At 36.8% G+C, this 27,630-nt stretch overlaps 1 protein-coding gene across 11 annotated transcripts in view; it reads left to right on the forward strand.

Moving 5' to 3' along the window:
- Nucleotides 1-27,630, forward strand: part of TBC1D5 (TBC1 domain family member 5) — a 312,792-nt gene that overhangs the window by 257,269 nt on the left and 27,893 nt on the right. For 9 of the 11 annotated variants that reach the window (XM_077787221.1, XM_021538132.3, XM_021538130.3 and 6 more), the window contains 3 exons: nucleotides 5,559-5,821; nucleotides 10,576-10,641; nucleotides 16,522-16,685. In XM_077787221.1, the coding sequence (XP_077643347.1) occupies nucleotides 5,559-5,821; nucleotides 10,576-10,641; nucleotides 16,522-16,685 (493 nt within the window). The remainder of the gene's footprint in view (nucleotides 1-5,558; nucleotides 5,822-10,575; nucleotides 10,642-16,521; nucleotides 16,686-27,630) is intronic. The other 2 variants (XM_021538137.2, XM_021538139.2) reach the window with 1 other exon arrangement.

The following is a 27,630-nucleotide window of genomic DNA, read 5'->3' on the forward strand; positions in this document are numbered from 1 at the left end:
ACTATTATTACATGAAAAAATTGACGTTTTTACTTGTAATGTTGCAGTCACTCACTAGCATTATTTTAAGGGAGGCTGAGGACACTTTTACACAGTGACATGTATCCTAAAAACAGAGTAAAACATTGCCAGTGTGAGTTCTGTAGCTGAACTGATTCTGATAATGCACCTAATTGCAATCGGAAGAATCCATGTACCAGAAGCTAAGTTAAGTTGAATGAATGTAAATCCAGTTTGAAGTAATTTTTACAAACTTTACCTCCCATCTTTTAGAAGTGATTTGTATCAGTAGTGCCAAAATTCCTCATCAAGGCTATGTTATCTGGATGGCCACAAGGTAGGTGCCAATGGCTGGTGGCTGCTGGTGGCTGCAGGTCAGTCCAGCACAAGCAATAATGCTTCAATTGTCACAGTCACAGGCACTTTGTTGGGTTGCACGTGGCCCCAGCCGTCCCTCTGCCTGCTGATTCATGGGAACTTGCTGGCTTTTAGACTTCTATGTCTCTGTCACATTCTGTTGAAATCAGCTATGTTAAAAGCCAACTAAAATTAAAATGGAGTCATTTGAGAAGGTTTTAGAAAGGGACAAAGAAGGAGAAGTTAAAAGCAAAGAAGAGTGACTGCAAAACCATCTTTTTCTTTATAAATCAGGCTTTAAAGCTGAGGACAGGTGTCAAAAATTACTGCATTCTATTTCATTTTCTTAATGTTTCTACTTATTCTTTTGAAAAATTATCTGCAGTGTTGTCTAAACTGGAAAAATAAGTTGCTTGAAGTTTCAAAAAGAAAGACTTTAAGGATTTTGAAAAAACAAGTAAATCGTAAAGTCCAAACAAGAATGACACCTGCCGGAAACCTAACTTCCAAGAAGAAAAAATGGACTAAAACTATGTAGGAATATAAATTAGATGCACACATAGACTACATGCCAAATGAGATAGGAAGTTGTTTATGATAATTCAGATAGAAGAAATGTGGGTTAAATTCATCTCAAGACAGGAATGCTTAGAATAGGTCAAATGTGGTAAAGCTGTTTAAGACTGGACTGGGTAGAGAACTAGAAGATGTAACGTTAGGAAATGTTTCTGCAGTGAGCAGAGATGGATTCAACCAGGTCTATTTCATCTTTAATTCCATAGGCTCAGTGATATGTTTAAAATATCTTGACAAATCTCCAATATATATTGCTTATTTTATCACATATAAAACTTTTCAGTCGGTCATATTCATCTATCTGTCTCTCATCTCTTGTAATGATTACTTACTGAAAAGAGAAACGCCTTTGAATAAGGCCTGCTTAAAACAAAACATTTCCATCTTAACAGAAAACTGCAGAGATTGAATCATCTTCCTACTGCTAGTTTAAAAATACACTATTCACAGTCAAGGTCAATGATGCTTATTGTGATAAAACAAAATTGTTTGCTTCGTGGATGGAATTCATGTCTCCTTGATACTCATATTTTTAAACTGATGCCTTACTTTTAAACGCATCTGCTGATAACTCTACAATGTAAATCAATCAGTATTTTTCTTGTAATTGTTGTGCATGTCTGGTACATTTAGATGGCTAAAATGTAGATTGATCCATGTTTGATGGCTGTAATCATCCTTTGCATTAATATATCAGACATTTAAATGGTAAGAAATAGATACATTGTTCTTATTTTACTGAACTTTTAATGTCAGTCCTCCAGAGATGTAACACCTCACTATTGTTCATTTTCTGAAGCTGTAATTCAGAGAAATTGCACATATTTTGCTTCACAATGCATTTTTTAAAACCACCTCTTAAAAAGATATTTAGATAGCATCATTATTTATTTTTCATTAATTTATATATGTTCTGAGCTGATCATTACCAGTGTCAGTTCATAGCACAGCCAAATCACACCACAGGTTATTAGGAGCTGTGATAACTATCCTTTCTAGTTGTCATGTAGTTCTAAAATATTCTTGCATTTTACTGTTGGAAGCATTTATAATAATAATGTTTCGGACATAAAGGTTTAACAGTTGTTTATGTTTATTGTTCCTGTAAAATGAAGTTTTTCTCAAAAAGTCTCTTTCCAACCATCTGAAAAATGAAATAAAGTAATTTGTCCTAGTGTAGATATATGTCAAACCAGCAAATCAAACGGTGTAGAAGAAAAACTGACACCTTTTCACTAAGTAAAATATAGATGAAAATAAAGAAACAAGAGAGAAACAAGCTGCTGGACACAAATACACAAACCTCTGTAAAAGCTTTGTTTTCTGCATCTGTGTATTATCACAATTCCAATGATACACGAAGCTCAAAGTGTCCAGTGGCTTTGTTGTTGAGGTGACCTGTCAGTGTAAATCACTTACTTTCTGTAAATATAATTTTTTGTGCAAAGTCAAGGGGTTTTTTAGTGATTGTGAAGGTTCTAGATTTAGAGCCAATGTAAACCTAGGACTCAATGTGCAAGCCATTATCTTCTTTCTAAGTTAATGTTTCAGATGAGTGAGTGATATGTACCACCCCAAACTTCAGTGATTGTTTTCAGTAAACAGAGGGAAAAATATACTAAAGTTTGGGTTCTGAATCTCAGCCATATTACTGGTATGACCCCCAAAACTGGCAATGTAATGAGATTTATTACAACTATTGATAACTGAGCTCCCATTCAGCTTGACTTCATCTATTAGCAGACTCCTATAAAAGAAAAGAGAAAACTAAGCCAACTACAGGCAGATTATTAAAAAGAAGCAATCCATTGAGTGTTGATTCATATACCAAACTTCTTTTCTCATCTGGCATAATTTGCTAGAGCAGCAACTTCAGTTTGAAATGTTGACATTTGTGGTCCTGTGTCCACCACAAAAATAATCAAATATTTAAAAGGGCCCAAGGGAAAAGTGGTGATCAAATCTCCCTGGCTGTTTTCCATGAGCTTTCACATATAAATCCACTCCATCCAGTGGTCAGTCCTCACTAGAACTGGTTAATCTGTTAAATCCAGGTTCTGGGGTTCTGAGGGGACCAAAGTGTTGGACTCCTTAGCATAGTGACTCATTTCCTTTGATCTTCAGTGGGAGTGTGCTGTCATCCTTCCTGGCAAAAGAAGACAATACAAGTTTCAAGGTCTGGACAGGTTACCCCTTAGCTACTAAGGAGTAGCTAAAATTGTTTAACAGCTTGGACTTATGATATTTCTCAGGTGGAATCTCAACTTCAGTCTCATGAAGTGCTTTTCACGCTGCTGTTGTTACTTTCCCCAACTTTTCAGGGGGATCTCCTCCAATTAATCTCTTTTCCAGAGGGAGTGAGACTGTTCATTGCGCAGCCTGAGCAATGATGGGGGAATGTTCATACCCTTGCAGGAGGTTGTTAAAGGTGTATTACCCTCCCTTCCAAGCCTGTGCCAGCTGAGCAATGCTTAAAGGCACAGTATTCAATTGCCTGGAGTAAACTGGAAGCCACAATTCTTTGTTGGCTCCTTCACCGCCCAGGCAGGAAAACTAGAAGGGGACTTTAAAACCACCCTGTCAATGCTCAGTCACACAGGCGATTGTGGCTATTGAGTTTGCAGTGGTGGGTTTTGCAGCTGTTAGTGGAACCAAATCAGCTATAACTTCAGAAATTCCATTTTGTGCTGCAGCAAAGATCCAGCACTGTGTTACACAAGCAAGCCTTGAATCCAACTCCGTGCAGGCACTGCATGGAGCAAGTGGACAGCTGTCTCAATTTCTTTCAAGGTCGGGGTCAGCAGACTTCTGCATCTCACCCAGGATCCACCAAACATCCAAAAACTCCTCCTCCTCCCTTCAGTTGGGGGATGCAAACCTGGCCTCAGCAAAGCACCTGAAGCTTTTACACATCGGCGATTGTTTGAGTCCCTAACCATTAACACTTCAGTCTCACAACTACTCAGTTTGCTTTTGAAACCATTTGGACCTCCTGCAACAAACAGTACATTATAACTCTGCAGATGCTTTCCTCGTAGTGACTTTGTCATTCACTCTCAGATGACTGTGGAAGGACTTTTTGTAACACCAGCAGCAATCAATAAAATCAGGAGGCACAGAAACATCCTGTACTTATTATTAAGCAATTATTCTTTCCCAGCTTCCATAAACTGGGAGGCAACACGTGGTCCCAGTCTCTGCACTGCTGTTCCTCCTAAAAAATTCTAGATGTCATCTTTCTTCATCACCAGTTTATATGGCAGAACGCCCCACACAGCTTGGGGTGTATCTTATGAGTGTTCAGGCTCTCATACTTCCTTCTGACAGCTCTCCTTTTCTGTCTATTCTGAGTATGTATTCTGATTCTAAACAACTCAGCTGTTGTTATTTTCTGGATGTGCTCTATATATGTATGCATGTTTGTATTGTGTATTCTAAAAAAACCCATCTCTGGAGACAAACAGAAATTAGAGGAAGAGCAAAATCAAAATTACTCTTCCAGGTGTCTGCAGAAGTTAAAAATTACCCGTATTAATTCATTTGTAGTTTATTTTTAGTTCAATTTCCCCAAAACATTGTAAAGTGTTTTTCCCCAGTACAATGATTGTGTTGGTTTTAATTATATTTCTTCATGATTTTAAAGGACAGCTATTTATATCATGGAAGTACAGATCAGTAAAATAAAACCTCAGGAGTGAAAAGGTCCTTGTGGTTGTGATATATTTCTGTGAAGGGTATTTCAAGCATTAATTATATAAGGCAAGGAATTACTGCATGAACAAATAGGAATGGCTTTGCTAATCTGTGGGTTATGTGAACACTTCCACTGGGAATTAAAAGGTTCTTTGCCTCTATTTTAGACAAATTAAATGGTTTGACAATTTCCTCATTCTTAATGTTGCATATAACGGAAATGAATTAAATAGCCACTGTAGTTAAAAAGTAACAATTATAAGGATTGTGGTTCAGTATATGTGCTATACCCTGAAGCAGTTCTTAGCAGAATCACTCTAGAAATCACGATTCCTGTTAAGAAGTGCTTGGCTTGAAATGATTGGGATGTGCAGAAGGTGAACTCAGAGCAAGAGACATCTAGCTCTGCCAACATGAAAAGACAATCTAGTGTTAGCTTTGCTTGCTGAAAGAAATGTTTGAGGTTGAGTCATTTTAAACACTGGAGAGAATTTAATCTAATGGAAATAAATATTAAAACAGTCCTCGAATAAGTACAAAAGTTCAATTTTTTAAAGTTTTTGATTCAATTTTTTAAAGTTTTTGATTCTGTAGAGACTGGATTGCTTTTTTTCACTTTTTTTTTTTTTTTTTTTTTTTTTTTAGGAAGGCAAATTAAGAAAATTGGTACAAACTCGCTTTGTTTGGGGTTAGTCTGCATTTTTCAGGGAGAAGGACCAAAAAAACTGTCCATTTCTGGTTGGGAAAAATTTATACCACAGCCAGTCCCTGTGGTCTCTGTGTGTATTCCAGCGCAATTGTAGTAAAACACCTTCTTTATAACGTTCAAATCTTGGATTTTTATCTCTGAGTTTTGAAGAACAATGCATGTATAACTGTGCCTGTCCAAACCATTGGCAATGATGCAATGATTTCTTCTCTTTTTTTCTCAGTGCCAGTGCTAAAGCCACCCCTCTGAACATAAACAAAGTCTCCAACAGTTTACTGAATTTTGGCCGAAAGCTCATTGCTCCGGCCATGGCTTCGGGTGGGACAGTGGGCACTCCTGCTGGCGGGAGCAGCTTCCCTCCCTCTTCAATGCCAAGCAGGAGCACAGTGGAAGGCCCTCAGCACCACCAGCACCACCAGCAGCACCACCAGTCACAGCAGCAGAGGATGATGAAGTCTGAGAGCATGCCGGTTCAGCTGGGCAAAGGTAAAGGAGAAACATGTGGTAGCATTGTGACTGAGGGAAGCTTTGTTGTACATCTTCATTGCTGAAGAAAGTTCTTGCTTCTGTTGATTTTTACATCACTGTGTATATATTTGGAGGAAACAGCAAAAAAGTATTTTGTTAGTCAGGATGCTTACGTCAAGTACAACATCATGGTTGCAGTGCAATACAGAATTAGATGTTATCTCAAGAATGTACAAATACTGTAAGAAGTTTAGAACTTTTAAAAACATATGAACCAGAAACTGCATCAGACAGGCCAACAAACTTAATCATTACCATATGAAACATGGGCCAGTTAATTTTTCAGATTTTTAGATGCAACATTTTTCTAACTGGAAGACTAATTTCATACATGTTTTTTTCAGGTTATTGCAAAAAACCACATGCATAACAGTATTAGCTAAATACATAAAATAAGCAAAGGAAGTTAGAGAGTAACTCTTGATAAAGAAATTCTTATTCCCTTTAGAATGTGTGGAGCTTATTTAAGGAGTTATTTGAACCATAGTATGAATTTGTCTTTTAATAATTTGTGATGACCCTCTGCACTTAATTTAGTAAACACTGTGTCTTTTTCTTAAGCCTTTCTTTTTATATTTCTTGAGGACAGCTTATTCAAACAACAAACTCACATCCTCAGCTATGGTAGTTGTTTGCTATACTCTGCCACACTCAAGGTAGGTTACTGCTTTTCATCTTCAGCCAGCCCATGGCAGTATGAGCTTTTCAAGGAGTGTGAGCGAAACAGTACCTTCTGATTTTAGCAACTCATCCAGTGTCATGGTTATGAGCTTGAGGGCTGATGCTGGTTGCCCTGAACCTTTCCATAGGATTGCATCTTTTTATTTTTTTTACCAGATTTGAAAGTGTAAAAGAAGGGAAATAACACTTCATAGATGAAGTTGATGTTCTCTCTCTTTGCTGTGGCACCCTTATGGTCCCAAGGCCCTTTCATGATGCATGGCATCCCCAGCAGACACTGAGGGAGCTGAACTGAAAGGTACAGCTGTTCTTTTGGAGCAAACACATTCTGGAGTAAGCACTTCTGTAAGGGCCACTGCAGCTGCTTGGCAAAATACAGATATGCAGCTTCTCTTAGAGAAGAATCTCAAAACTTGCTCCAGCAAGGCTTTTACAGTACAGAGGTGAAACTGAAGTGCAGTAAAACTTTGATACAAATCCTGTTGACAACACTGGAAGCAAAATTAGGTGTGGAAAAAAAATATTTACACTATTTCAGAGAGGCCTTTTCTTTGCTTTTTTAAGAGTTTTCCTTTTCACATTAAGAGTTGATAAGAGTTTTTCTCTTATCACATTATTCTCTTTTCCCCTTTTGAGTTTAAAAGTAGTCCTTGGGTGGCTGTTTTCTTTCACTGCTTAATATAGTAAAAGCACACAATTTGACAAAACTTCTATAGATGGAATTGATTGTAGGTTAATCTTGATGTGGCTGCTAAAGGATGTTCTATGTTCTATGGGGCAATTAACATAGATCATCAGGAAATGCACCTGATACTTTCCATACAAGAATCAGAATTAAAAAAACTGTAATTATGTTTGGTCATTGTCATGTACAAGCTGTGCTGATATTGCTCTACCAACAGGAATGTGGATATTTGATAAAGGTATGAAGAATGTATGATGTAAGGTACAAAACATTTTCATAGTGAAAGGAAAAAGCATACTTCAGGTTCTTATTAAGTGTATTGTCTATCCATATGCGGTACAGCCTTTGCAGAAGTAATTTAAGGGCAAAATGTAAACATACTATTTTTAATAGGTTCAGATGACAGACTTTTGTTTTATGTATTAGTGCCATGCTTGTTGCTGCAGACCTGTACAGTTGTAAGTATTTTGCCTATACCTGTATAGAAATTTCAGATTATGGCAGGTATTTTTGCATGTGCCATACTTTGTATTTTTAAAGAGACACAAAAAATAACAAAAGGAAATAGAAAGTATTTTAGAGGCTCCCCAGTGAATTCTCTCTGAACTAAGTTTAAATGTTCAGCAAAAAATTCTTATTTGAAATGACACATTGGTGGAGACATGCTAAAAAGCCTTTTGAAGCTTGCTGCAGTGACCTTTGTAAACAGCACAAGCTTCATCACACCTTAAAAGCAAGAGCAAGTATTTTCTGTTCTGTGGAGGACAGTACCACCACCTCAAGAAAGAGCTGAACAGCAAATCCAGTGAATGAGGGCACTCTCCACAGCTATGAGAAACTGTCACTGCTTCCATTCCAGGCACTGAGATTTAGGATTTATAATATATTCACACTCTCAGAAGCTCTTGTTCCACTCGTGTTTGTGCTGAACTTTTTAGCTTCTGTTTCACTGGCTTTTTCCTAGCTCTGGATTCTACTATAGGTTTTGAGTATCTAAAAACTTTTTGGCATGGTTTGGAAATACAAGGCTCCCAAATTACTAACTAGCTGTCACTAATTGTCTACTGTTCTTGTTCTTCGCTGTGTGTTCAGCTGTCCTCAGCCTCCTGGAGCCTGGTTATTTAGCTAAGGTAGGCAGAGACATGGATTTGGGATTTAAATTGAGAGACATTTGCACTTCCAGCTGATGTAATACTCACAGATGTTCAGTTGGGCAGTATAACAAGCCAAAGTGCTGTAAATTTAACAGGCATCAAGCCATATAATAAGTCATCCTTTTTTCTCTTGCTGATCTTTTCAGGTTTTGAATGCTCAAGTAGTGCTGATAATTTAAATTAATATGTAGAGATTTATAAGTTTGAAGAGATTAAATTAATTAGTTGATCTACTTTTTGAAGAAGTCCTTGTTAACAAAATACAATGCAGGACTGTCAAAGTAATCCTATCCCAGTTTTAACAGCTCTGTTTCAACAGAGTTACCACTCACAAACCAGCTAACCGTATGGCATTCATGCTGCCATACTCTAGATGAGGGATGACTGGGTTACATAATCAGTTGTAATTATTTCTCACTCCAAAGTTTTGGTACTTGATGAATTTCTGTAAGAAAAAAAAAAAAGCATATAATTTAGATAATGTAAATGGAAAAATGGCAGACTGGAAAAAAAATCCTGACCATAATTGCAAGCCTGTAATTCCAGATGAGTCTTCAGCATTACAAATCACAGCTGAATGAAGTATCCAGACATCTAATTGGAAATTCAGTTCCTTCTAATAATATATTAGTCCCATTCAGCCTGTCCTCAGCACAGAAGATCAAGTATCATTACTGATTACCTATGCAAGGTAGCCTGCTAGCAGAAGAGGGATTAAAACATTCTCTTGATCCTGCACAGTGAAGTAATTCATTGGCACAAAAGTTGAATTCAGATACTGATTTTATTGGATTTTCAACTGAGGTGGTTATTTTGAAAGATAAAAAAAAAAAGATAATTAAAAAAAAACTGGGAAAAAAGCACAATTGTTGCCCTGTGTGTTCCAGTAGATCCTTCATCATTCAGAAACTGGATATTCTTTGATTACCAAATGGCAGTGTATTGCCAACAAAAAAAAGCATTTATCTTTCTCTTCTTCCCTGATAGTGCCAGATAGAGTTTTCCTTCTAGGTCATTGCATGGTGAAACCCAAAAGGCTTTCGATTTGAATGCAGCTTTATCACAAGGACACATTAGAGGATCAGTTAAAAGACAAAGTTTTGCCAAAACTGTAGTTTAAGGAGTTTCCAGACTACTCTTTGTTTTTATGAGTTGATACTACTGTGGTATTTGTTGTAACACACAGAATTTCCACAGTCAACACATATATCTTAAAGAAATGATCCCCCAATTTAGAATTATTTATAAAGTTAAATAATTATTTCAAATTATTTATTTATCTCTAGAAAATGAATACACTTTTCATATGGATAAATAAATTGTCATTATTAATAGCAGAACTGAGTACAAATTAAAGGAATAAAACATAGATTGACAAATAGGGTTTTGTGGGTTTTTTTCCTTTTTAAAAAACATACATATTATTAGGCAATTATGACATTTTTTGGCAGTAAGGATGCAACTTCTGAGTTCCTCTGTGTAAGAGAGACTGGAGCGAGTCCTGTGGAGGGCTCCAAAGATTAGGGGACTGGAGCACCTCACAAGAAAGGCTAAAGGAGCTGGATCTGTTTGGAGTCGAGAGGACAGAGAGGGAATAGTATCTAATAGTATCTAAGGCGGTGTGAAGAGGGTGGAGCCAGCTTCTTCTTGGTGGTGCCAAGCACTACAGCAAAGGGCAATGAGCGGAAACTAATGCGCAGGAAATTGCACCTGAACGTGAGGAAGAACTTCCTTAGTGTGTAAGTGACCGTGCCCTGGAATAGACTGCCCAGAGGAGCTGTGGAGTCCCCTTTCCTGGAGATGCTCAAAAGCCATCAGGAGGACACAGTCCTGAGGAATGTGCCCTGGGACACCCTGCCTGAGCAAGGGGCTTGGGCCAGTGGGCTTCCAACCTCAACCATTCTGTGAAGCTCCCAAAGAGCGGAACGACGCTGTCTGTGAAGCGCCAGCAACAAAACGGTTTTGACTCTTCAGTTAAGTTTAGATTTTGATCTAAATCATCGCTAAAAAGCACCGGGGTTTTGCAGCCTGTTTATCCAACCTTCCCGCTTCCTTTTGCCTGTGCCTATAGCGCTGTCTCACAATGTCCTTTCTGTCCCAAGCAGGGAGCTCCGGCTGAACCCCCAAAGCTGCGGCTCCCCGCGGCCGAGCAGCAGCGGCGGGGCCGCGCTAACGCTGTGTTTGTTTGCCAGGCGAGGCGGGCGAGGCGGCGCCGCCGGGGCCGGCGCGGGCCCCGCAGCTCAGCGCGGCCAGCGCAGGTAGGCGGGGCGGCGCTCCGCGAGCCTCCGCCGGGCGGCGCTGTCGGGCCGGGAGAGAGCGAGAGCGCGGCGCTGCGGGCCCTGCCGGCCGCGGCGTGTGCGTGTGCGTGTGTCAGTGTGTGTGTGTGTGACTGTGTCTGTGTGCGTGTGTGCGTGTGTGTGTGTGCGTGTGTGTGTGTGTGTGACTGTGTCTGTGTGCGTGTGTGTGTGTGTGTGTGTGTGTGTGTGTGTGTGACTGTGTGTGTGTGACTGTGTGTGTGTGACTGTGTGCGTGTGTGTGTGTGTGAGAGACTGTGTGTGTGACTGTGTGTGTGTGACTGTGTGTGTGACTGTGTGTGTGACTGTATGTGTGTGAGTGTGTGTGTGTGACTGTGTGTGTGTGCGTGTGACTGTGTCTGTGTTTGACTCTATGTGTGTGTGACTGTGTCTTTTGTGTGTGTGTGTGTGTGAGACTGTGTGTGTGTGTGTCTGTGTGTGCATGTGTGTGATTGTGTCTGTGTGTGTCTTGTGTCTGTATGTCTCTGTGTCTGTGTGTGTGTGTGTGTCTGTCTGTATGTGTGTGTGTGTCCGTATGCATATGTGTGTGTATGTCTGTGACTGTGTGTCTGTGTCAATGTCTCTGTGTGCTCATGTGTGTGTGTGTGTGTCTCAGTGTGTCTGTGTCTCTACACTGGCATCCGCCGCCTGTCAGCATCTGTCTGTGCTACAAACCTCTTTGCTCTTGCACTTTGTTGCCCATTTCCCACTCCATCATGGGGGCCAGTTCCACCATCACTGTCCCTTTTAGCTGCATTACTTCCCTCTTGTTATATTTGAGGTAGGTATTTTGGGACAAACATCTACTGTGGTGCACTTGACTAACAGGGAGCTTACCTGCCTTGGCTGAAATAAAAAGTAGATGGATTTGTGCGATGAGTTGGTTTGAAAGTGTTGTAAGCCTTTGTTCCAATTTCACTGTAGGAGAAAAAGTGAAACTAATTTATCTGAAAAGTTATATAAACTCATCTCATTCTTTTTGCAAATTTTAATACCATACATCCTCACTATGGTGGATACAGACAGATGAGCAGATATGAATGGTTTTGAATTATATATGGCGCCTTACTTCTGTTCTTCTTGGTATCTTTTTTCTTGCTCTCCTTATAACTATGAAAGCTATTCTTTTCCTCTGTAGGGACCTAACAGAATGATCCATCAGTTTTGTATGTCTTTTTTGCATCTTCCTCTGATTTTTCATACATTTTAGCAGGGACCTCCAAATTTCCTGGCTATATCCCCCATAACTTAACTCAAACTTAGTAAGACCTGAAGCTCACTTTCCTTGCATTGTTAGTGTTCTCCTCCTTGCCACCATGTTTTACTTTATTATACAGCCTAATTATTGATCACATTTAATTTAAATTATCGTTCTTTGCAAGACATCCGATATCCCCACAATACCAACCGGTTGATCTCTTTTTCTACTGCCCATCTGTGTATTTTCCAAATGGTTTTGAGGCAGAGCACTTCTCACCCTGGGGTCAGTCCCAGCATCATTAGCAACAGGCAAGAAGTGAGCCACTTAGATGCCAGCCCATGGAGATAACATTGCTCCTTTTTGCCTCAGAAATGGATGTATTTTTCGTGTGTGAAATCCTGTGCAGCATTACTATGAACTCTTTATGCATTTTAGAGTGCATACATATATATGCACACACCAAACACACACTTTTTTTTTTTTTTTTTTTTTTTCTTTTAGCCAACCTACACAGTAATGTATTTTGACTACTGTGTACGTCAGGGATCCTTGCATCTTCGTTCTGTGTGCTTCATAAGCATGTATTTGATTGCCATATTTATGGGGTTTCTTCAGCTTGTTTTGTATAGACTTTAGGACCTATTTGCTTAGATGGTCAGAAATTAGATTTCTCAAATGTCTTTTTTAAGGAACCACAATGTATTTCTCTAATATTGACAGAATGAGCAGATGTAAATGAGAGTTTTGATTCAGTGGTGTTCTCAGGTTCCTGAATAAGCTGCTAAAGAAGGACATGAGTTTAGTTATTAACTGTACTTTATTGCAATCTTTATGCATTTTGATTCTACATGAAGTGTAATACTTCTTTTTCTTTTTCCACCTTTCTTTTTGTTTGTGCCTTTTTTTGAGGAGTAATCCAAAGTTATTAACTGTACTTTATTGCAATCTTTATGCATTTTGATTCTACATGAAGTGTAAGACTTCTTTTTTCTTTTTCCACCTTTTTTTTTTGTTTGTTCTTTTTTTGAGGAGTAATCCAAAATTAGAAACTCTCATTACCTTCTTGTCAAGCTATTGAGTGAGCAGAATGTATTACACTGCACATTAAGAAAGATGTAAAATCAGTAAGACTCAGAACAGAGAAGGTACAAATGGCATTTGTGTCATTGTCCTGAGATCCTAAAATCTGTGTGTTGATACTACAATGTTGTTTCCAAAGTTACGTGAGTGTGTCATATGTTAATGCCTCATGCCTCATATGTTAATGCATACATGAAGGATGGACTGAAGGACTTCATACATGTGAAGGACTTCAGAAGGAACATGGTGATTCAGTTAAATGTTGTTGCAGCAGCTTACGTAAGAGTAGGACTCAGTGATCCTTGTGGGTCTCTTCCAAGTTAGAATATTCTGTGATTCATTACTTTTTTGTGTTGGGAAAATCACAGATGTCTTTTTTCTTTTTCTTTTTCCTTTTTTTTTTTTTTTTTTTTTTTTTCTGACATTAGGGAAAACACATATGATTAGTGTAACCTGTCTTTCAGCTTTCTTATTTATAGTTGTAAAAACAATGACTCCTCTGGAAATTAAAAAAGCCTATCACAATCCAAGGAGCCTGCTGTATGAGTTGCAGCACACTGTAATTATTCATAAGTGCTGTTCTTTCTGTCTTAATTCTCAATTATATCCCCAAATAATCTATGTCACTGTTCACAGGGTTGGATGCAGAATAAAAAATTATTTTTTCCTAATAATAATTTCCCCAGATCACTTATTCATGCAGAAGGATCAGGTCATCCTAACCTTTCTTCTTACTTGGGTATCAAACATACTGATAGAGTATTTTATCACTTCTGGTTTGCTGTATCTCTGTCTTAGTTTAACTAGATCTTGTATTGCTCTTATTTTTTATTTTCATTATATAATTTATAGGCTATAAAATCCAGATTGTTCAAAGCTCTTAATGTTACTTGAGCAAATTCCCTTTTAGGACACTTGTATTATTCTGTCCACAAAAACTTGTTTGGTTATGCAAGTAGTTGCATATTCTTTTCCTCTGAACTGTGATCCACCTTTTGAAATTTAGCTGTTTGCAGTGGCCTTGAGAACACTTTTCGGTCTTTTCAATTTCTTACTATGTTTTTGACACTTGTTTCCTTAGAGCTGAAAGACAGAATATAGAAAAAAAATTCTTACACATAATTTTTTTCCATTGTTTTACCAAGCTTTATTATTTCATGTGTGTGGGTTCCTCAAATACATTTAAAGTGTTCTTCTCTCAATATTATCTGTGAATTTTGTAATCTGCTTATTTGCATGTGAATTGTGTTAAGTCTAGGCCATACAGTGAAGAGTATGTGAAAAATACACACGGCTCATTGTTTAACTTTTTTTGTTTGTTTTTTTAATCTTCACCCTATAGAGGGAGTATATCTTCTTATTGCTAGGGTGGTAAAGAGAGACTATTTAATCTGATATATACATAATAAATGTACTTTACTCTGTCCACCAAATATATTTTTATTTATGTTTACCATTTATATTGGCTGCTCTTGTTTAGCTGTGTGAACTACTTTTATAAATGCTTTATTTGCTAAAATATGTGATTCCATCTGTTCCAAAACTATTCTTAAGTTTACCTACTTCAAAAGCATACTTCCATTTGCCACTATGAAATGCATAAAAAGACTTTTTTCTTACATAAAGACAACTGTAAGGATAACAATCTTGCCAAGGGACATTATTTTACCCTAAAATTACAAATTCTCTAAAAATTTCCTTGCAAGTTAATTATTTCTGCTGTTTTCTATGCACTGTTTTCTCCTTTTTCATCTCCAGAATTATTTACAGTATACGTGATTAATGCAAATCCCATTTTTCTATAAAATGGGAAGGCAAAAGTTAAGTGAGATCTTTAACAGCCTCAGTCTAATGCACTTTTAAGGATACTCCTCAGATTAGGTGGTAGGTAGTAAGTGTCTGGAGGAGGACTGTGAAGAAACAGAAAAATCCAGTTAAATGAAGTTGGTGAGAAGTAAAGAATATGTAAAAAAAAATTTAGAATAAGAAGTAGCAGAAGAGGCAGTGTGGAGGGATCTGAAGAAAAGATGGAGGCAGATAGGAAGGTCCACAGAAGCAGGGCATAAAATGTAGGAGGGTTATGGAGGAGGTGAGCAGAATAAAGCAACAGAGAATGAAGGACAAGATAGGAAGCAATTTTCTGAGTTTTCTTCTAGAAAATGTTAAAAATACTAAACCCAAATCCTTTTGTGGCTTTTGTTTATTCACACATAATGTTTTGTTCTTTGCTAGTTCAGTCTCTTTTCATTAAACAGTCTCCTTGTGAAAATGTATTTCAAATAAATCTGTATTTATTGCCTTAAGAAAATGTGAATGATTTAATTGCAGAGGATCATACTTATTGCTATAGATGGTAACATGAAAGCACACCAAAAACAAAAGAAAGGAAAAAGGGAAACATAAACCCTCTCATCAGAATAGCCATCAAACAAGGGACAAGGTAGAAGTCTTGAGCATTAGCTTTATGTGCTATTTAACTTTTTTCCAGAATGGAAAACTCTACAGTTTCATGGAGTCGTTCTAGCTTGACTTCATGATAAAAAGATTTTTTTAAACTAGCATTTGTCCTAAGGTAACATTTTCTTAATAAAAGTTGATGAAAACTGGCATACTGAGGGTTTTTTCCTCCAGGAACTAATGAAAACAAAATTTTAATTTAAATATTTGAAAACACTTGGTAAGCCTCAACTAGAAAAAAGCTAGCCTTATCAGAGACTTCCTGTTGCAAACACTGCCATGGTGAGACAGCCCAGGCTTCTCCCCAGATGTCTTCACTATGATAGTGAACAATACTGGATTCTTTTCAAGAGCTCCATGAAATGACAATAAGTAACTAAAAAGAACTAAAAAGTAGATTTCATCAAAATGTCTGTTAGGTGGAACTGCTTTAAAATTTGAGGTATGAGAACTTACGTTCTTTTCCAAACTTTTTTCCTTGTTTAAAGTCTAAATATTGTGATCTAGATCTTCAGTGTCCAACCCATTTTTGGAATCTGAAATTCTTGTTGTCAGCATTCTTTGCCAAGTCTTATAGTCGGAAAAAACTATTGCCATTTTAGTGCTGCTGATATCAGATTTGGGGGTTTTTTTGTTTGTTTTTTTTTTTTTGTATGAGATGGCACTTTGCTCATTTTGCCGCACAGGGCATGAAGTTCCTCAGTCTGTGGATATATTACAGTGCATATAATGAGGTTGTTTTATTTATTTATATTTTTATATATATATATATATATATGAGTGTGTGTGTGTATGTGTATATATATATATATATATATATACACATCATATAGCATATATATAGATACAGATGTGTACTAGATAGTGTATGTTTGTGTATATATCTATATATACACAAAGATTTTGTGTTCTTCTCTCATACAGAAATTAAGTTCCATGTGAGAACAGTCCTTCAGTCTCTCAGTGCATGCTGACACACTTCAACATTTCATTCTGTGTTGGGCTGTCTGTAACTCTCAGTCAATGTCAGTTAAGACAAAGAGGTATTTGTGGGGAAAAGGAAATGCCCACTGATAACTGTTTTGGTTTTTTTACTTGCTTTACAGGCCAAAGTTCAAAAAACATCAGTTCATCTCCAAGCATAGAGAGCTTGTCTGGAGGACGTGAATTTACAGGATCTCCACCTTTGTCTGCTTCGAAAAAGGATTCCTTTTTCAGCACCATCTCCCGCTCACGTTCCCAAAGCAAAACTATGAGCAGAAAAGAGTCGGTGGGTTCTTTTTACTTTTAAACTATTTTAATGTCACACTGCATTAACTTACTCATTGAGACACTCATGTGTTCCGTACATTGAGCACTTCCACTTGGAAATGTTTCCCTAAGCATCCATTAATGGCCAAAGCAGAAATGAGCTATTTCAACTTTTTGTGTTGAGTGACATCTCCATTATGGCTTCCATTCCATTATCCTGCCTGAAATGAAACTGTGAAAATGCCTGTTGCCTCTGAGAAAGACGAGAGAAGTCCTGTAAGGTTTTTTGCTTTGTTAGACTTTTGCTGTAGTCCTGAAGTTAATAAACAGTTCAGTGGGAAGCTTCAATGCTCAGCAGATCCAAACATGTCCATCTGTTGTCCCTGAAATTCCTTAATACATCAGAGGTTTCCCAGTGTCTGTAGCATCTGTAGTCTGCAGTCACAGTTCTATTTCTCGTGCAGCTCTGACCTTCCATTTGGTCACAGGAACAGGAGTTTTCATCCAAGAAAATCAGCTCTTATCATGGGTATGTTCCAAAGAAATTCTCATCTCATCCAGGATATTTTAGGAACACTGCTTTGGTAAACTAGGTATGCCATGGAACATGAGGATTCCTGTTTATTCTCTATACACATTTCCCTTTGTCCCTCTGCTGACTAGAAAACAGTTACACAGTAGATGTAATAAGTTGTATTTTTTTGTAAGGTGAAGGCACAGTGGTTTTCTCCATTCTTTTTTCAGAAATATAGGCTCATATTGATTTCAATATGTAGGAATTGTAATAGCCAAATTTCTGTTACAGCATTTTTCAGGTGTTCAGAGCTACTAATGCACAGAAATTTAATCTGAACTTCTCAGTGCTTTTCACTCTAAACAGCAGAATCTTTATTAATAGTCACATCATGTTTTCAGTTTTATATTCAAGACATTCTAATGAAATGCACAACTTCGTGCAACTTTGTTCAGTTTTTGTTCACTGAATGAGAGTGTTTAATTCTTGTTCCAAATGTTTTACTGCCGTCTAAAGAAAAGCTGTGTTTTGTGGTTAGTCAACAAGAAGCTATAATTTTGGTTTGTGACCATTTAAAACATGTTGAATTTAATTTACAGCTAAAACAACAATTTAATTTCCTTCTGGTTGTCCTCATGAGTTGAAACAAAATAAATACAGCAGTACTGAACTTTTCTTTTTATGAGGCTTAACAAGATCTAAATACAGCTTTCATTTGCAACTTTTATCCAGGCCAGAACTTGGGGGTTTTGGACCAGTGGAGTTGAGGAATAAGTCCTCCTTAGTCCTCTGATAGAAGACAGGAGAATTTACCATTATATATTCATACTCAATTAAAATCCATTTATTGTTAACATTTTTTTCATGTAAATAATATTCCAAATTTTCAGTATTATATTAATGCTTTCATGAAGAATTTTGGATAAAGAATTATGCATTATATCAGATATGTTATGATAATTTTTAGTGGATTGATAATCATGATAAATCAGGACATAAATTTTCAAAATAGTTCTTTGAACTGTGATATGTCATTTATATTTTTGCATTTTTTGATTAAACAGCTAGAAAAGGTTTTAAGCTATCAAAATCCATTTCCTTGGGTTCAGTTTTTGACTGGCCCTTAATATAGGCAAACGGAATTTGTAGCAGATCCAAGAGAAAAAGGTTTGTGTAAATCTATTTTCTGTTGCACAAGAGAATGTTGGGTTTTGTTTTACTGTAAATTTCATGGTACTTCATTGTCCACATAGAGTCAGAGACCCCAGAGAGTTTTTCCTGAGGTCCCAAAGTAGTTGCATCAGTATTCTCAAGTTGAACAATTGCTTCATTTTACAGCTGTTTTATGGAAGCAGAAGGCTTCAAAATATAGTGGATCCACATTGTTTTATTTATCAAACTGAACTGGTTTACATTTTTTATCTTATAATTATACAGATTGTGTTGTTAAGTATTAGGGAAATTACCTTTGTTGGAACATTGCCATGCATCAATCTCTTTATAAAAAGATGGTTTTAAAATCACTTATTCTTGGTGTGGCAGATGAAAGATAATCCATCCTTGTATCTCTAATAAAAACCCTTTCCAAGCAAAGTGGAAATTGAATGCATACATAAAAATATGTCCTTTAACATGCAGTTAAAATAAGTGATTTTCATAGACCAGAGGGCATCGCTGTAATAGTGTCATGGGATGGACAGGAATGTCATTGTCTCAGATGGCACCTGGACTGGTGCCATGTCTCCTGTGAGGAGAGGCTGAGAGAGCTGGGACTGTTTATGCTTGAAAAAAGAAGGCTCAAAGGGGATCTCTCCAGTGTGTATCAGTATCTGCAGGGAGGGTATAAAGAGAACAGAGCCAGGCTCATTTCAGTGGTGCCCAGTGACAGGACCAGAGGCAATGGGCACCAGCTGCAACACAGGAGGCTCTGTCTGATCATCAAGGAAACATTTTTTTTCGCTCTTGAGAACAGCTGAGCACTGGTTGCTCAGCTCTGAGGTTGCCCAGGCAGATTGTGGATTCTCCATCCTTGGAGATATTCAGAAGCTATCTGGACATTAATCCTAGGCAGCCAGCTATGCTTGGTGGCCCTTCTTGAGCATGGGCTTAGGCAAGATGAGTTTCTGAGGTCCCTTTCAACCTCAGCCATTCTGGGATTCTCTGAGAGGATAAACTCTCACAGAGGACTATGACATGTCTAAATTCTTTCTTTCCTAAAGCCAGTCCAACAAGTTGGGCTTTATCTGTGAGAATTGGTATCAAAATTGATACTTCACTTGTTTCATTACCTCCAGGACTAAAACATGTCCATTTCTCATACTAAGGACTTCTTAAGGTTAGTAACATTTGGGTTATATTTATTCTTCTACATATTTCTTTTTCCCCTCAGATGCAGAGATCAGTGGAGTGACTTATTTCTGTTACCAGAAACAGACGTCCTCTGTTTTATTTAGTTAAAGAAATGAATCTACAGCCTCGGGGCTGAATGCACAATATCAGTTCATGTTTTGGCAGCCCATGGCATGCTAATGTTTTTGACGTTACTGTTGAGTGGCACAAACCAGTATGTTAATGTGAGGTCCCCCAAAAGGGTTTTGGAAGCCTGATTTGTACCCAGCATTGAGAGGTTCCCTGCTCCTTTTTATCCTTGTGGCTTTCTGACAGGAATAACTTAAGCAGCAGTTTCTGGAGCTGTCTTCCTGTAAACAACACAGGAATTTTTAATCTGTAATTCACTTTAGTGCCCACCACAGTGAACATCCAATGGTTCAGTCTTGCTGGAATAAAGTTCTACACAATTTTCTCTCCCAACTTGTCTACTGCCCTCTACTTTTCATTGGAGCTGTGAAAAAGGGTGCATTTGTGGTCCATTTATTTCTCATTATGTTTCACTTATGACTTCAGAAACCATTAAAGAACATCTTCCCCTCTTTTTAGCAAACAGAAAAGCTGCTTAGATGTTGAATCTGGCAAATATGGTCAGCTGATCCCAGTTTCTGGCAGAATATTCTGTAAATTGCTTTCAGACACAGAGATGCGCCAGAGAGGAAACTTCAGAATCAAACAATATAAACATTTTTAAAACTTTCTTTAAAAAGAAAAAAAAAAATAGGAAAATGTGGATTTTACTGAAAATAAACTTTTGATTTGGAAAAACATTGTGTTTTAATAAGTAAATTTCTACATAAAAGGTTTCAACTTGAGAAAAATCTAATTATCCATTTGGAAAATACATTAGTTAAAAAGTTCCCAAGACGGAAACATTGCTAAGGAAAATCTGGAGCATTTGATTTCTTTACTAAAATAATTTACAGATATAGTCAGTCAGAATCCTCATTTCTTCACAAAAATATCCTGAACAGAAGTGTCATGCATTGTGCTGGTTCTGATTGCACAGACTTTTTAATTAAATCAAATTTGACAACATATGCTATTGTCCCCACAAGCATGTATAAACAACTGTTACTGCCTGTGATTAATGTAACTAGTCTGACTGATTTGAAGTTAGTTATGAGTACCCCTACAGGTTAGAAAATTAATGTATGCCATTATTTTCAATTAAATAGGCATCTGCTGTGGTGATTTAAGAACATGAGTTTAAGCATACAAACTTGACAGGTCTGCTCAAGTAGAAGTGGTGTATGAAAACCAATGAGATAATAAGATAAATACTAGACAATCACACAAAGAAAACCACATACACAAAAATTCCTTTGGAGAAGAACATGCCTTTTGTGTATGGTACACATCTTGGAGATGGTTTTTATTACCATATATCTTTTCCATGACTGTTGCTTTTTTTAAGCAAAATATTTGTCAGTTCAGACTTATCAATGCCAAACGTTTATTTGGAAGTACAAATGCTATGAAAAAATGTCCTTTTCTCGTTAAGCTTCATCAAATGTGCCCAGAATAAGTTCATTTGTGTGTGTACATCAGCCAATTCTTGATCAGTATATTGGATTTGTTAGGCCTGAAGTTAAAGACATGTTGATTATTCTCAATGCCATTAAGTTTAAAATACTTTAGTGCCTTAATGTTTAACTGTAGTTAATGCTGGAGGACATATGTCTTCGTTATTCTGATGTGACAGTCCAATTCAGACACAAAAAAAAAAAAAAAAATTATATTCCAGTGCCTGTCTAATTTTAGGGTTCAATAAAAAGAATATTGAATTTCAGGTGCTGAAAGGTCACATGAACAGAGTTCATAGAAAAATCTCTGAGATATTTTGGAACTAAGGTTCTTTTCTTGGTTGCCTTCCTCTGGCTTACATGACATCCTGTAACTCAGATGAAAGAGCTGAAAACATTAGAAGAAAAAATAAGTTGCCTTTTATAGTTTTTATTATAAGTACTTGCAAGTTTCTTATAATTTAGTAAAGTAACAGCTGTATGCATGAGTGGCAGCTTTGAATCCTAGAGCTCCTTATCTTTTTTCGAGTGATTCATTTCAGGGAAAAGAAACTGCACTCTGATAAAAACAGGAAGTTAATTAGTTAGGAAAAAAAAAGATGAATAAAAAACCCAAGAGGCTCTGCAGTGCTTTTTCTGTCATATTACAAGCAATAAACATGTATAGAGAACAGACCTCTGGGGCCATTAGGAATATTTTTTAAATGTCACTGTAAACTTATCTTTCTCTGGTACAAAAGATTCAGATACATGTAGATGAATAAGATTTTCCAGTAACTTCTGCACAGAAGCAGAATGATACCACTTGAAAAAATGTAGTAGGAACATTAAACATTATTGGGCAGCCCTTTGAAACTGTCAGAAGGAATGTAAAAATCACCAAAATCATTAATGGATGAGACCATGAGCAATGTTTACAAAAGGATCAAAGTGACTGAGGACACAAGAAGTGTGACAGTTCACAGCAATCATGCTACCAGCAGATCGAAGGGACTTGCTCTGTCCATCCTCTCTCCATACATTAGTCATTAAGTTAATGTTTCAGCATTCCCAGTGGAATTGGTAGCTTGAGAGCTGCCCCATTTTCCTTTTCAGTGGGAATTTCATCTCTTCATCATTCTCTTTTAAGATAACACCATGAAATTACTGTCCATTTCTGCGCAGAGCTGAGACCTGCAGTGAACTCTCAACAAAAACATGGATGTGGATAAGACACATGCCTCTAAACCAGGCTGTTGTTTTATTTGAGAGTTTTCTGGGCTGAAAGGGTTTCTGTGTCTGGAAGATTTTTTTCCCCCACTGGAATAAATTGTGGCTATGCATTTAATAATTTGATTCTTATTTTTGTCTGTGTTTTGTTAAATCAAACAATTCCCTATAAAAACAACAAGACTTGTATTTTTGTTATTTTAACAATGTAGTATAAATGGTGTATATTTATAGCATCTACATAATCACTATACTTCAGTTTTACCTTCCTTAAACTCTAAAAAATTAGAGAGTCTAAAACCCTTAAATAAATAATCCTGCTCTGGTCTACATCCTCAGTCATGTTAGGAATCAAAAAAGGTCAAATACATCCACCCTGACCAGAGGAAGATTTAGTGAAACTATTTTGCAACTGATGATTAAAAAGAATCTAAATGAGTATGAGTTTAACAAAGGGTATGCTTAGGAAGTCCTTCATAAAGGACTGTGTATGTTGAACTGTGTGTATTAAAAAGCTTATTCAGGCAGAAAAATCAAGAAGCATAATTATTTAAGTACATAACACCTAATCAACTCTTTCAGTAAGGTTCAAATAAATATGTTAGTGTTTCCCTGCTCACATTTCTCTTACATTTACCACAGTGGTCTTAAGCAGTTTTAAAGGCCAGCAATGTGTGTAAGAGATGGACAGAAAGTCCCTCAGATGTCATAGTGAAACATAATGGAAGATATGGGATTCTCATTTGCCTATGTGTTTTTTATAACTATTTCCAAAATGCTTACAGCCATACAATCTAAATTAATATATCCATTTTATTATTTATGAAGAAATTTTCCAATATTCTTAAGTCAACAATATCAACAGCAGCACTGAGAGAAGCCTTTTATCTGCATATCTGTTCAAAGGGATAATTTCCAGTACCCTACAGCTCTTTCTGCTCTTATCTATTCCCTTACGAAGTGGAATACTACCTATTTTCTCAGTTGTTCAGTGCCTCCCCATCCACAATGAGTTGTGCCCAGCTTTTTGCATTTACATGGATCTTGCAGATTTTTATGGGTTACATTTTTAAGCTGTCTCTTGGCAGTCCTACAGCACAGTGCCAGCAGGTGGACCTGTGCAGGCAGCAGGCAGATAAGTCTCCCATGTCTCATGTCTGCTTGCAGAAGAGTTTGCTTTCCACCCCTGCTTTCTTTGTCTCCAGGCAGGAGCTTTCTCCAGTCCTATTTATCCTTTCCCATCTTCCTGCTAAGGAAAAATTGTCTGACCATAAAAGCATAATATATTTAAGAGGAAAATGTACCTGGGTTAGATAAAAGCAAGTCCTCGTGCTCCAGTAGTACAGTTGCTGGTTTCCAGCTCAGAACAGTGAGGCTGGTGCACCTGGAACCTGTTCCAATAATAGGTTCAATAGCAGGAACTACTTTGGAAAATTCCCAAACCCATGGTCCTCTGCCACTAACATCTTCAGGCAACGTGGGGTGTGGAAACTGTGCTGGCAAAGAGACTTTGAACTGTTTAAGATGGAAATTGAACAATAGGACGTGGTAATTAGAAGCTGTTAGTCAGAGTTTCAGCTATTTTCAGGATTTTAATTGAAATTAAATATATCTGTCAGGTTTATGGAGATTCTCTGATGCACTCCCTTTAATTTTCTTCCAAATGTCTATATATTTTTAGCTTTTTCTAAGATACAATAAATTAAATAAATTGATAATCATACGTCAATGCAATAAAATAGCTATTTTGCCTCAAAGTCACCAATCTTAATAGCTTTTATAAATAAATATGGATGGTAAATAAATATCATTTATAAAGAATAATAAATAAACTAGGAGACAAGGAAGAGGATAGTTATTCCAGTTTGGAAGAAGATAAATAATTGACCACAATTTCTTGTGTCTTATATTTCAAGAAAGCTACAGATACATAATGCAGTAAAATAATAATTTTTCTTGCATTTTGAAAGTGTATGGCTCCTCAACAAATGCTAACTCTAGAATGCTATAAATTTGTATATTGGAAGAGAGTTCCTGCATTATTGGTTATACAGAATCTGAGTTGCAACCCCTTTCAGGGTTTTTTTGGGCTTATTCTCTATTTTGAGAGGGAATGTTAAGTACAGAAAGGCTGAAATTCATATTCTTTTAATCCTTTATTATAATCTCTTTGTTCTATGTGTGCACAGCTTGGAGAAGCATCATGAGATGCCATCCCTTCCTGTGTTGTTATAGAGAGCACACACAGGAAGTAAGGATTGTATTAATGCCCAAAAACATGTGTCTTTGCAGGTGAATGCCTTCTAGCATTTTAATTTATTGCCAAGTGTCTCTTGGTCTCATTCTATTTGAACATTTTTAGCTGTATTATAAAATTCCTTTCTTGTCTTTGATACTTGTTTTCATTCTGATTCCTCTGAACCAAATAATTTGTTGTTGTTGTTGTTGTGCTGGTACAAAATCTGATTTAGCTTGGCTAAATCTGTCTACTATGTCTCCTTGGAGTCATAGTGGATATTTTGTTGAGCTTTTCTTAATTTTTTTTTCCTTATTTTTTCTCAGTCACATTGTGCCCACCCCTTTGAGAGGGTTGTCACAAATATACATTCACAAAAGATTTGGCAGTGGCAGTTCTATTTCAGTTTTTAAAAGAGATAATTACTCTTCTGAATTTACTCCTTTGAGCAGAAGAGGATGCATTGTACCTGAAATGTTTTGACTTTAATAGCACTAAGTTTGGAACCCAGACCTCTACGACTATTGTTTGCTTAATTCATTTGTGCTTACCCAGGTGTCCTTTGATATATTTTGAGATATACAGTACTACCAGAAAGCAAAATTGTAAACAACAGGTCAAAATAATAAGTTGGAGGAGAAAAGAGATTTTTAAAAAAGGTTTCTCTAATCTGACAGAAAACCTGTTTGTGCTTTAAGGGTTCTAATCTAGAAAAGCACTGAAATAAGTGTGTAACTATCAGATAGTATAGTCTGAGCAGCTGTGCTTACTAGCACTACACTACACTAGTGAAATTAAGGGAAATTTTGAAGAATATGTAATAAAAAAGGAAAGAAAGACATTCCTACTTAAGCTATCTTGTACCACACTCGAATAACAGTCTGAGTTAAAATGATGTAAAAAAAAGCCTGAGCAGGAGTTAAACGTATAAAATAAAAACAGGGTTCATGTTTGCTGTGCCTACAGTCTAAAGGAGCAAAATACAAGCTTGTAGGACTAAGCTGAAGGTACTGTGCTTAACATGTTTAACATTTATGAAAGTGTATTCAAAATAATAAAAAACTAGGCAGTTGTGAAGATGTGAAGAACACAAAACATGAGTTATTTGGAAATATATTAAGTATGGGGATATTTCAATTAGCATATAGACAGATAAATACTGTCAGATAATGGCTCAGCACAGAAAATCAATACATAACCCCTTCTTCTGCAGAAGGCAGTATCTTAACTTTTTCATGTCCTCACTGGGTAATATATTAATATTCACAAAATTTCTTTTTATGCAAAAATTTCACAGGTACCAAAATTTTCAATGTGAACATAACAATATACATTTTGCACCTGACTCTGATGTGCTTGGTGCACTTTCATCTAATCATTTCATAGCCACTTCCACATAAAAGAACTTCCTCTAAACATCTGCAAAATAAATACTTTGTGAAAACTCTCTCAAAAATTCCACCTTTTCATCAACAACAGTTTGGCTCCATGCTGAAGCCATGTCTAGAAGACTGACTAATATAGCCATATTGTTTCCATGTCCTCCCCATATGTGTGTCTCCAGCCATCTGTTGTCTCTTGGCTTACACCTTGAAGTCCTTCAGAGAAGCAGGATTTGTTTTTATGTTTGTACAGCACCCAGCAGAGCAAGGCTTGGGACTGGGAGAGATACAGTTAAATAACAATTTAAAATCATAAATAAAATAAATTAAAAGCTTGGGTTAATTCCCACTGTATGTAATTCAGTGCTCAGAAACAGGGGTTTCTGGCTTAAATGTCACCATATGCTGTACACTATTCTGTGGCTGGCACAGAATATAAAAAAATTATGGGGGTGTCAACCAACATTCAACTGTCAGAGATTGAAGATTATAAGGTTAAATCTTGTATTTAATTCTTAGATTAGAAAATTAAATAAATTCCCACAAATGGAAGGAGTAACTGCTGCTTTTGACTCCAGGGGAATTTGCTTAAAATTAAATGAGAAAGCAATTTATGCCTTGCATCTGAATCTTGTAAACTTGACTTGTAAACTGCTACTGACACCTAAAAAGTATACTCTGTGTACAATTTATGAATAAAAACTTAAGTACTGGTAAAACTCTTTGCAAGTCCTGGACTTCAGGATTTCCTTGTATCCATCTCATTTTTCCCATTATTTTCCTCTAAATGTTTCGATACCTCATCAAAATTATTTTCTAATTTGCCCTGCCAATTTGCCAGGAGCTATGAGATGTTTCCTGAGTGCTCTTACTATGAATGCTGAAAAAACTGAAAATGTGACTGGGCAAAATAATATAAGAAAAGTAGCTATGAACTACAGGAAAAAACAAACAAGCAAATGAAAAAACCCAACACCATCTCAAGCTCAAGACATCACTGCTCTGCAAATCTGTATAGTCTGAAAGAGTATTCTGGGCAGTACTTTTTCATGTTTATGTCATGACATTCTGTTTTCTCCACACTTCACCCAACCCATCATTGACCATCATCAGAACAGACCCCAGGAAGACTGGGCTCTTCTGCCAGCTCAGTTCTGTCACTGATTTTTTTTTTTTTTTTTAATGTTTTAAATTTCAGCATTAATGCCTAAATACCTTAAATACCTGTAAATACTCTTCTCTTTGAAGATAGTTCCTTTTCCACAACATTTCACACTTGGCGGTGCTGCCAAGTTAATTCTTATTCAGGATTCAAATTTAAGATTAATGGAATTCTGCCATTCTGAGCATTCATGAATTAAATGCTTGGACATACATTGTTGTAAGGTTTGACAACAGAGTTTGCTTTTCCTTGACTTTTCTACGTGGGTTAAACAGACAAAAGTACAAATTTTCTTTCATCTCCTGAATAACAAGACTGAAAACTAAATGGTACTGTGAAAGAAAGTCATTACAGTCCTGATTTTCTATGTTTGTTTTCCCTGATTTCCAGAATTCTGTGTTAAGGTACATGTCATATATTCAGGTGAAAATTTGTTTAAACTGATAAAAGCAATTTTAAGAAAGAGTGGCTTCCTTCCAAAACTGTATGTCTTCATACCTTGTAAAGGATACCAAATTCCAGTGCCTGTACTCAGGTCTGCAAGCCA

Source organism: Lonchura striata, chromosome 1 (assembly GCF_046129695.1).
Source record: "Lonchura striata isolate bLonStr1 chromosome 1, bLonStr1.mat, whole genome shotgun sequence".
Classification (NCBI taxonomy): domain Eukaryota; kingdom Metazoa; phylum Chordata; class Aves; order Passeriformes; family Estrildidae; genus Lonchura; species Lonchura striata.